Raw genomic sequence first — 12,228 nt, forward strand, 5'->3', positions numbered from 1 at the left:
CCTCACCTGACCCCTACATGTTCCTAAAAAATGTGACTGCACTGTGAATGGTCATAACAGGGAGTACATTTTCCTATAGACTTACGTACAATAAATTTGGTTCCGTTCCAGAACTAGCGACTGCCAATTTGTATCAGTAAGTAACAGTTATACCATAGGTTCCTCCTCATCCTCTCATCCCCTCTTCCTTTCTACATTACCTATTCCTAGAGATTTCTGGATTCCTGAACACCCTAAATATGCCAGGCCCTTGTACTACCCTTCCCCCTCAGTGAAAACCAGTGAGGTAAGTGGTGCCCAATTGAAGCCACACTCATCATGAACTGGTCAGGGTCAGGAAAATATTGCCAGGTCCAGGTGACGGAGGCATTCGGGGGTCCCTGCCCCTCCTTGTCACCCTAAACCACTGGAAGCTGGCTACCCACTAGCTCTATCTGATTCACCTTCTCCAGCCAGCTAGTCAATTGTATTTGCTGAGCGCTTGCTGTTTGCGGATCACTGTACTAAGCACTTGAGGGGTACACTATGACAGTAAACCAACACATTCCCTGCCCACAATGAGCTTACAGTCTAGAGGAAAGACTGTACGCTTAGACTGTAAGCTCCTTGTGGGTAGGGAACATGCCTACCACCTCTGTTGTATTGTACTCTCCCAAGTGCTTAGTACAGTGCTCTGCACACAGGAAGCACTCAATAAATATGATTGATTACACTCTTGTCCCTCCCTCCCTCCTGCTCTCTTTCTCTTGTATCGTAGCATATGGAGACCAGCTGTTTGTGGTGCCGCTGCCCCAGGAGCCTGTGGTAAAGGGAAAATTCCGAGCAGAAAGAAAGCAGTGACAGAAAGGGCCAGCAATCCCTTCCCAGAATGAGGCTCCATCATCCCCCCTCTGCACTGATGGACTTGCAGCCCTAATGCCCCATGCATCCCTGAGAAACTTGGCTTCAAATCAGGGTTTGGACAGTTGGGAAGTGGGAGCGAGAGATGGGTGACTACGAGTTTCTCTGCTTTGACTGAAGGCAGCACAAATTGAGGATGGATGAATAGGGCAGTCTAAGTCAGCTGAAGACCTCTGCTTCTCCATCCCACTCCATCTGTGCTACTTCCTCTGAGGGTCCCACCAAAAACCTCTAAGGAAAATCAGTGTTCGGGAAGTGGAAGAGAGAAAGAGGTGGTGAGGGTAGGGGCTTCCCTGCAGTGATTGGATACAACAATGGCAATGGGGTTTACAGATCCTTTAGAGCACTGACAGTGCAGAACAGATCTCTGGATTTTATATATTCAGATTATGCCTGAATATGAGGATGAATTTACAAAGCATGTTGTTAAACGCAGAAGTGAAATTCCAAATTAAAATGCATTTGTGAGACCATAACCAGAGACCTGAATTTCTGGGCAGTTGATCTGATCATGTTCTTTTCCTAGTGTTTTGTCTCTGGACTGAAATCTTAATCTAAATTCTCCCTCAGAGGCTATTTAGAATTCCCTGTGGACAGAGATCCTGTCTACCAACTAGATTGTATTCCTCTAAGATCTTAGTGCAGTGCTTTATACACAATAAGCACTCAATAAATACAATTGATTAAATAAAAATAATTGTGATTCTGTTTTTGCCCATGCCTGCTCCCATTATGTTTCCTAAATTAGGACTGTGTAATCTTTCTAAAAAATGCCCTTCCATACCACAAATCCAGGATTACTACTTCCTGGCAAGGTGGGGAATCATATTTTGTGTTGTCATTAAAGTTCTGATTAGAATTGATTGATGAGAAGCACAAGAAAACAAGCTAAATTTTCAGCCACGACTTGCTTTCATTTCTTAAACAGAACAAATTATGAATGCAAATCATTTTTCCTATGTCACTGATTAGCTTTCCAATGGTTCAATTGTTGCAATGTTCAACTAGTTTTAATATGTCACTTCTTCCTGGTGGATAAGGTGACAAAATTAATCAGAGTTTGTATCTCAAATAGCAGTATTATTTAAGAAATGTATGCGTGATCTGGAAAAAAGCAGCATGATCTAATGGAAAAAGCATGGGCCTGGGAATCAGGAGATCTGGATTCTAATCTCAATTCCTCCACTTGCCTGCTGTGTGATCTTGGGCAAGTCCCTTAACTTCTCTGTGCCTCAATTTCACTATCTGTAAAATGGGGATTCAATATCTGTTCTTCCTATTTAGACTCTAAACTGCATGTGGGATAGAACCTGTGTCCACTTTGATTATCTCAGACAGTAAGTGCTCAGTAAATACAGTTGAATGAATTGAATGAATATGTACCCCAATGCTTAAGTACAGTGCTTGGCACATAATACGCCTTTAACAAATAATGTGATTATTACTAATTATTATTACTGAAATATCTTCACAATTTTATGAGCTCTTTAATACTGCTTGACAAGGTGTTTCCATCTGTTATAGCCATTGGCAACTTTTCAATAACTATTGGGAATAGTTTTGCATTGATGTGGTTGTGATCATCAGTTCTCTGTCTCCCCCTTTTAGACTGTGAGCCCACTGTTGGGTAGGGACTGTCTCTATGTGATGCCAATTTGTACTTCCCAAGCGCTTAGTACAGTGCTCTGCACATAGTAAGCGCTCAATAAATACGATTGATTGATTGATTGATTGATTCCCCTGACTCTCATGCTTAAGAGAGGGAGGAGGAAGCCAGGAGAATCACTCTTCCCTGAGGGAAGAGTAAGTGCTATCCAAATACCATTTCAAAAAGCACAAAGTCTAAAATAAGCCAATTAAGGAAAAGGACAGGGGAGGAAATAGGAGGGCCGGGTTGTGGAAGAGGAAGATCCTTGATCATCCTAGAGGTCTGGGTAGTGAGCCATGTGTCTGTGAGAGCGGGACACAGGGAGGGCTTGGACTGTAACCCTGAATGGACAGTGGTCACAGGAGGAATAGGAGAGAGGATCCCGGATTAAGGTTTTGATATTCTGGAGGTTCGGAGGCTCTGGATCAGTGAGACTCCTGTCCCTCAGAGGGAGAAAGGGCACCTTGTATTTGAATGACTGGAACCAAGAGAAGAGGGGAGAGAACCCCAGAAACGTGAGCTCTGGGGCATCTACAGGGAAGCACAGCAGGTTGGGAAGTACAGGAGGTTGAGAAGGGAAAGTATTAGGTCCAGGAAAGGGTTTCTCAGGGCTTTAATGGGGGCTCCTGCTCTTCTCCCTGTACCTCAGGATTCTGGCCAACACCATTCTCCCCCATGGGTTCAAATCTGTCATCAACCAACCAGCAAAACCTCCACACAAATATACCTGTATGAAGGCAGGCACAAAGTCTGGAACTGCTGAAGCTTCAAATGTGAAAAATATTATTAATGGTATCACAATCCCTCAACCTAGAGCCATTTCTAATCTTAACCCGATCCCTAATCCATGTCATCTTGAAATTTTGGATGCCACTGGAATTTTCTAGATGCTATTAGGTGGTACCCAGAGATCTAATTTTTTGCTTATGATCCACATATACCTAACCAACCTGAAATGTTGCCTTAATTCCAGTTCTACAGAGCACTCAAGCAAAATGTCTGTGCCACAGATTGAACAGTATGGAGTGAGAAGTTCGTATCTTCCCTCTATGTTCAACTTCACAATCACGTCACCTTTTTTTCATTGTATATCCCAAATTGTTTATTGAGTGTTTATTCAGTGCTTATTATGTTCAGAATGCTAAACTAAATGTTTGGAAGAATAAATACAACAGAGTTGTAGGCCTGCACACCCCAAATTCACCACTTCCTCACCATTGGAGCACCTTAGATCTGACACCCATCATACCTTGTCTGGAATATTGCTACTTCCTCATTACCTGACTCCCAACTCTGAGTACTACTGGCCTACTAGGCCAGTCTCAGCCTTGCTGTCAAGATTGCCTTCTCCACCATTGCTTGGATCATAACACTCCTTTCTTCATCTTAGGTGGCTCCCCACTTCACTGTTGACTGGAAGCAGTGTGGCTTAGTGGAAAGAGCATGGGCTTAGGAGCCAGGGGACTTGGGTTCTAATCCCAGCTCTTCCATTTACCTGTTGCCCTGACAGATTATCTTGTACTAATAATATTATTACTTGCAGTATATGTTATATAATAATAATAATAATGGCATTTATTAGGCACTTACTATGTGCAAAGCACTGTTCTAAACCCTGGGGGAGATACAAGGCGATCAGGTTGTTCCACAGGGGGCTCAAAGTCTTAATCCCCATTTTACAGCTGAGGGAACTGAGGCTTAGAGGAGTTAAGTGACTTGCCCATAGTCACGCAGCTGACAAGTGTCAGAGTCTGGATTTGAACTCATGACCTCTGACTCCAAAGCCAGTGCTCTTTCCACTGAGCCACCCTGCTTCATGCCAAGCACTGTGTTAATATCTAGGGTCAAAACAAGATAATCAGGGCAGACAGAGTCCCCGTCCTGTATGGGATTCACAGTCTAAGGAGGAGGGAGAACAGATATTCCATCTCCATTTTACAGGAGAAGAATCTGAGGCACCAAGAAGTTAAGTGATTTTTCCCAAGGTCGCACAGCAGGCAAGTGGTGGAGTCAGAATTAGAACTTCAGTCCTCTGGCTCCTAGGCCCTTGATGTTTCCATTATCCCAGTACTTAGTGCAGTTCTTGGCACATAAAAAGTGATTAACAAATGTTACAATTATTAATTATTATTATAGTCAAAAACTTCAGCCACTGTCCAAAGTCTATGACCACAAAACTTGCACTTCCTAGCCACTCCACTAAATTCTCTAAATGCTTTGCCTGTTCACCAAGAGTGCAATATTGTGATTTGATTGTTCAGTTTTCTATTTCTCCATAATATTAATGACTCTTTCAGGGTGGCTGGTCTTAAATTTTAAGTGTTACAGGAGGGAAGATCTTGCTGCTTAATTCACTTTGCACAGTCACTAGGGGCAGAGACATTGTTGATTACAATCAATCTCAAAATTTTCTCTTTCTGTAATTTCTCCCATAGGATTATTTTACAGATGCAAATAGAGAATTGAAGAGAGATGATCAACAGGATTACCACCTGGAACATGCCATGGAAAATAGTACACATACAGTAATTGCTTTTAGCAGAGAACTGCATACTTGTGACATAAATGATAAGACCATAACGGTAAGAATGCTCTTTGAGTATAGTCATCTGAATTAATGTAAATATAATTTCTAGGCAAGAATTAAACACTTCTTTACAAATAATAGCTCAGTATCCTGGCACACTACAGTAAAATTCAAAACAAAACAAAAAAAACACTCAAGCATTCTGTAGAGTTGGTTTCTCCTTTAATTTAACTGTAAGTTCCTAGTAGTGACTTGAGTAATAATTGAGAAAGCAATGAAAGAAAATAAGTGAATTTGTTGGGTCTATTTATGGAGCCTATTTTTGCTTAAACTTGATTAGGAAAAAAATGAATATATTTGATTTCAAATTACAAAATCCAGTAGAGAAGATTATTCCTCTCCATGATTTATTAGAAATAAATTAACTTTATTTGAGATGGTTGCACATCTTCAGGTTTTTAAAGAAAAAATCCCTAACGATACATTGGGAATCAATTCATCTACAAAATATTTGATGAGAGACCTTCCAGACCAATTCAGGGCTTTACCCCTAGTGGGCACTCAATGATTTTTATATGAAAGTGGATTAAATGTTTATATAAAATTGGATGGATTTGAAAATTAGTATTCAATGGGGGGGATTGTCATGTAGTCTTCACATTAATTTTAGCCTCTCTGTTGTTGACTGTAAGTTTTATCTAATTGAGTGAGATAAGATTTGTAAAGTCAGGATCTGGAAAATGTCTCAGCACTAAAAAAAAACTAGGATGTGAATAAACCAATCTTGGTTTTTGAAAAGAGCACCAGAAATTGCTCTACTCTTATCAATATGGGAAGTAAGCAAAGGGGATACTAGTTTGTTTCCATTACCTATTTGCTGTCATACTGATGATCATTGATGGTATTAAGTGAATGCTTACTATGTGCAGAGAAGTGCCACACTTTTCAGAGTCATAGGAATTCTTATACAGCATTGCTCCCTAACCGTGGTTAGAGTTGGACACAGTATTTTTTTCCCCATCCTTAAACTATTAGTTGTTTATAATAATTGCTTAAGGAAATGAACCCACCTGTGTCTCTGGCTCCAAAATGAACAATAGGACTATTAGATAATAATAATAATAATAATAATAATAATAATAATAATGATGGTATTTGCTAAGCATTTACTGTGTCAAGCTCTGTTCTAAGCACTGGTGTAGACACAATGCAATCAGGTTGGACACAGTCCCTGTTCCACATGGGGCTCACAGTCTCAATCCCTATTTTACAGATGAGGTAACATGCCCAGAGAAGAGAAGTGACTTGACCAAAGTCACACAGCAAACCAGTGGTGGAGCTGGGATTAGAACCCATGACCTTCTAATCCGCAGGCTGATGCTCTATCCACTATGCCATACTGCTTCCCACTTCTCACCAACGTCCACTGTCATCTCTCTGCTTCCTTGTCTGTCTAGCCAAGGAGCATTCAGTCCTTTAAGCACAGCCTAGGACTTTGTACCAGATAATCAGGTTGCACACCTTCGCTGTCCCACATGGGACTCACAGCCTTAATCCCCATTCTACAGATGAGGTAACTGAGGCTCTTGACTCATTTTGGCTTTAGTGCCATCTGAAATGCACAAATGTATGTTGGAATACCTTGATAAAAGATAAGTGCCATTATGGAAGCTTCCATTTACTTAAACATAATTGCTTTCAAATGTAGTCGAGATGCTTTCTCTTTTCAATGAATTCAGACTTTAATAATGTCTACTCTGATTCTGAGATGGGATGAAGCTGATTCCATAATCAGCCCAAAGAGCAAAGAGGAAGGAAAACAATGGGTCTATCAGTGGTTATTTTCATGCAACGATGTAGTGTTCTACTTCCTGAGTGAGAATGCGGCTGAGTGAACAGCTTAAAGGATATGTTTACTTGATGATTTCCTTCCTTAGTTCTTAGTACAAAGCAGCTGGATTTGCTGCAACTGAGAATGAATGAGAGAGGGAAGCAGTTACCATATCCTCAAAAATCCTCAAAAATCTCCGGTGGCTACCAATCAATCTGCGCATCAGGCAGAAACTCCTCACCCTCGGCTTCAAGGCTGTCCATCACCTCACCCCCTCCTATCTCACCTCCCTTCTCTCCTTCTCCAGCCCAGCCCGCACCCTCCACTCCTCTGCCGCTAATCTCCTCACCGTACCTCGTTCTCGCCTGTCCCGCCATCGACCCCCGGCCCATGCCATCCCCCCGGGGCCTGGAATGCCCTCCCTCCGCCCATCCGCCAAGCTAGCTCTCTTCCTCCCTTCAAGGCCCTACTGAGAGCTCACCTCCTCCAGGAGGCCTTCCCAGACTGAGCCCCTTCCTTCCTCTCCCCCTCGTCCCACTCTCCATCCCCCCATCTTACCTCCTTCCGTTCCCCACAGCACCTGTATATATGTATATATGTTTGTACTTATTTATTACTCTATTTATTTATTTATTTTACCTGTACATATCTATTCTATTTATTTTATTTTGTTAGTATGTTTGGTTTTGTTCTCTGTCTCCCCATTTTAGACTGTGAGCCCACTGTTGGGTAGGGACTATCTCTATATGTTGCCAACTTGTACTTCCCAAGTGCTTAGTACAGTGCTCTGCACACAGTAAGCGCTCAATAAATACGATTGATTGATTGATTGATTGATCCCCTTGAGCAGTTTTTCTGATTACCTATCCTGAATTCTTGCTCTTTTCCTAAACCTGAATCCTCCAGAATCCTAGAATTTCCCAGTTTTCACAGATGATTTACATCTTCTCTCCCTGTTATTATTTATGGCCGTGTTTGCTAGCTATCAGTATATTAGGGATTAACTCCCTTATTCTATGCAATGATGGCTGGTATTGCTACAAGGAGCCTCTCTTGTGGAAAAAAGAAAAGCTTGGGGCTGAATTCTGAACTTTATCTCTTACTGACATCTTATCAACTCCCTTTGATAGTCCTTAGAATGTAAGACCCTGGGCAACGTCATTACTGGGTCAGACCATCCAAACCTCAGAAGGCAGTTGGAGGAATCACATGATGGTTGCCTTCTTGGATGCTAAAAAAAAAAAAAAGGAAAAAAGAATGGGATTGGCAGACTCTGACCAGCTTCCAGCCCAATTTGAGTATTTATTTGAAATCCTGCTACTTGAAGTGTTCTGCTTCTACTAGATAGCTTCTACTGAGAAGCAGCATTGCCTAGTGGATAGACCATGGGCCTGGCAGTTTGTAATAATAATAATGATGGCATTTATTAAGTGCTTACTATGTGCAAAGCACTGTTCTAAGCGCTACCTGGATTCTAATCCTGGCTCCACCATTTGTCTGCTGCATGACTTTGGACAAGTCACTGACTTCTCTGTGCCACAGTTACCACATCTGTAAAATGGGGATTAAGACTGTGAAGCCCATGTAGGACATGGACTATGTCCAACCTGGTTAGCGTATATCTATCCCAATGCTTAATCCAGTGCTTGGCACATAGTAAATTCACTGTGAGCAGGGAAGATGTCTCTTGTATTGTACTCTCTCTAGTGCTTAGTACAGTGCTCTGCACACAGTAAGCCCTCAATAAATATGACTGAATGAATAGTAAGTGCTCAATAAATACCATTGATTCATTGATAGACTTAAATACCATTAAAAAAAGACAGTTATGGTTTGGCACATCAATTTTGGAGATACCTGGCATCTCTTTTGTGCTGGAGAATCTTCCCTTGATCCAGTTACCCCTGATGATGCCACCTGTTAGAGTTTTTGTCTTCTCTGAAATTGGAAGTTACCCCAGTGCTCATATTAGCATTAGAATTGGTGACAGAACTTAGGACCCTACATTTCTCTTCCTCTGTCACTTCTGTTCTCCTGTTCTCCAAACCCCAAACTGTTGAGGATATGCTTCTTTGTACTTTTGAATCACAAAATTTTCTGTTTGCCAGGAAAGCACTGTCAGAGTGTTATGGGCCTACCATCATGAGGACATCGGAGAGGCAGGCCCCAAATACCATGGGATTAATCGAGGGACCAAGAGCCTGCGCTTGTTGAACCCGGAGAAAACAAGTGTAGTGTCGGAGGTCTTGCCAAATTTTGACTTGACCAATCAAAACGTAAGTCTCTCTGGGGTTCTGTGTTATTTAATGATGCCTGTGCTGGGGAACTGGTTCCCTCTCCAATACGGTAAATGGGTTGACTTTTATATTCTCTTTCCCTTTTATTAAGACAGGTGCCGATCCCAAACAAGAGCACAACATACTGGTGCCAGATGTTTAAGATACCTGTTTTCCAAGAAAAACACCACGTGATAAAGGTATATGCCCAGTGTTTTTTTCCCAAGTAAAATTTAATCTTTTTAGTTCAGGGAATTCTGCAACTTTGAAAGCAAAGAAGGAAAGGATTTCAGGTTTTCATCCACATGTGAAATAAGACCATTTGGATATTCACTTATTTGTTTATATTTATTGATTTATTTATCCAGTTTGATCCACTCTCTTGTGCTATTAAATAGTAGATATTCTTCGATTTATCATGTATTGTCTTCCCTGTTCAATTACAGACTCCTTGAGGATAGGTTTTGTGTAGTAGGCACTTTGTATGCACTAGTGATGATACAGATGATCTTACCTCTAATCAGGGTAAAAATTAGTGGTGGTTCTGGAATGTAGAGATGCAAGAACAGTCCTAAATGATTTCGCCACTGATTTTTTGCCTTCATCCCAAACCCAACTCTCAGGGAGGCTTTGGGAGGCTTGGAATTTTTAAAGCAGTGTTTCTGGCTTAGGGCCAAAGATGCTAGTTTACTGCAGGAAGTGGACAAGTTGGAATATTTCCGAAAATCCTTGAAGGAGGAGATTTTAGAAATCCTAGAAGTCCTGCCAGGAGAGGGGAAACAAACACACACACACACACACACACACACACACACACACACATCCCACCCGCCTCCCCAGCAATGCCAAAGAATATGTACTGCTCCACAGTTTGTAGATTTTCCCCCTTTTTTTTGATGCAGAGGTCTCATACATGTGAGATGGTCATGGCCTGTTGGAGGCTACTCACCAGAGTGTTGTTCTGAGCAGAAGGGAGAATGCAGGAGAGGACAGAAGGAATTATAAAGCCATCCTTACCCACCTTATTACATCTGTCAGTTCTCTCTCCACTGTATTGGAGAGAATATGGTTAAATAAGTTCAAAATATGGCAGCAGAGGTTCTCTGAGCCACCTAAGACAGAGAGATAGCTCAACTGTTATTGTTAGTCAGTGTATCCTAGGCGCAAAGTTAAGTGCTCAGTAAATGTGATTGAATAAATGAAAGGGCATAGGAGATATGGGTTTCAGACCCACCTCTGCCCCTGGGTGAACTTGGGCACTAACTGCTCTGGGACTCCGACTTCTCAACTCTAAAATGGGGATAAAATAGTTTGTGAGCCCAATGAGGTACTGCAACTGTCTCTAATTGCCTAGCTTTGTACCTGTCCTAATGGTTAGGCCGTAGGAAGCATCAAAAGTATCATTAGCCGTGGAGTATCTAATACAAGCAGTTTGGTCTAGTGGAAAGAGCATTGGCCTGGGAATCAAAGGATCTGGATTCTAATTCAGGTTCTACAACTTACATGCTCTGGGACCTTGGGCAAGTCACTTAACTTCTCTGAGCCTCAGGTCTCTCATCTGCAAAATGGGGATTCAATACCCATTCTCCTTCCTACTTAAAATGTGAGTACATAGCGGGACCTGATTATCTTGTATCTAGCCCAGTAGTTAGTACAATGTTTGGCACACAATAAATGCTGAAGAAGCACTGCAATTATTATTATAGACTCATGGCCCTGAATAATTAGGGACTATTAGATAGTATGCATCCCTGAACTCTAATTTGCTCTGTTCTCACAATCCTGAATATTACACTTGGCAAGAGGCTCTTGCTCTGGGAAACAATGTCAGAAGATTTACTGGTAATGTTACCAACATCGGATATCCATGAAATATCCATGAAGCCCGCCTGCTAGATAGCCATGAAATATCCAGTTAAGTATGTCTATTCCTCCACGATAAGCGTAGCTGATGCTTGTTATAGGGAATACAGCTCAATTTTCCCACTGTGTGTATTCCTTCCACCTTTAGCAAGACAACACCAGCAACAAAAATTCTAACCTTAGAATGTTTTAAAATTGCTTAACTGTTCAATGTGCCGAAGGGTTTCGATTTCTGCTTCTAATTTCATTGCTGAGTTGTGGCAGATAGAGTGTGTCATTCTTGACAGCCATCAGAATGTCCTCTAGACTATAGGCTCAGAAGTGGGAAGGGAAGGTGTCTGGTTATTATTATAGTGTAACTCTCCCAAGCATTAGTATGGTGCTCCGCACACAGTAAGTCCTCAATAAATATGATTAACTGATTGACTTTTTTCATTCACTCCACCTATGGCAGTTATTGACCTGCCTATTCTGAACAATACAACACGGCCTAGTGGATAGAGCATGGGCCTGAGAGTCCAAAGGACCTGTGTTCTAATCCCAGCTCTGCCACTAGTCTTCTTTGTGATCTTGGGCAAGTCATTTCACTTATCTGTGCCTCAGTTACCTCATCAGTAAAAGGGGGATTAAGACTGAGAGCCCTAAGTGGGACAGGGACTGTGTCTGACCAGACTTGTTTGTATCTACCCCAGCGCTTTGTACAGTGCCTGGCACACAGCAAGCTTTTAGCAAATACCATAAAAAACAAAAAACCAAACTATGCACTTGGGAAGAATCCAATAAAGTTAATAAGCGTAGTCCCTGCCCTCAAGGAGCTTACAGTGTAGTAGACAGTAGGGGGAAACAATAGAGTATGACTCAATTAATCAATGGTATTTATTCATTCATTCATTCAATCATATTTATTGAGCGCTTACTGTGTGCAGAGCACTGTACTAAGCGCTTGGGAAGTACAAGTTGGCAACATATAGAGACGGTCCCTACCCAACAGTGGGCTCACAGTCTAGAAGGGGGAGACAGAGAACAAAACAAAACATATTAACAAAATAAAATAAATAGAATATGTACAAATAAAATAAATAAATAAATGGAGTAATAAATCTGTACAAACATATATACATATATACAGGTGCAGTGGGGAGGGGAAGGAGGTAAGGCGGGGGGATGGGGAGGGAGAGGAAGG

General features: G+C 41.7%; 1 protein-coding gene across 1 annotated transcript in view; it reads left to right on the forward strand.

The window, feature by feature from the left end:
• The window catches only part of MOXD1 (monooxygenase DBH like 1), a 108,979-nt gene that overhangs the window by 25,114 nt on the left and 71,637 nt on the right, over positions 1 to 12,228 (forward strand). The window contains 3 exon segments of the mRNA XM_038742222.1: positions 4,984 to 5,130; positions 9,015 to 9,182; positions 9,299 to 9,382. Of these exon segments, the coding sequence (XP_038598150.1) occupies positions 4,984 to 5,130; positions 9,015 to 9,182; positions 9,299 to 9,382 (399 nt within the window).

The sequence above is a fragment of the Tachyglossus aculeatus genome, chromosome 2 (genome assembly GCF_015852505.1).
Source record: "Tachyglossus aculeatus isolate mTacAcu1 chromosome 2, mTacAcu1.pri, whole genome shotgun sequence".
Taxonomy (NCBI): Eukaryota; Metazoa; Chordata; class Mammalia; order Monotremata; family Tachyglossidae; genus Tachyglossus; species Tachyglossus aculeatus.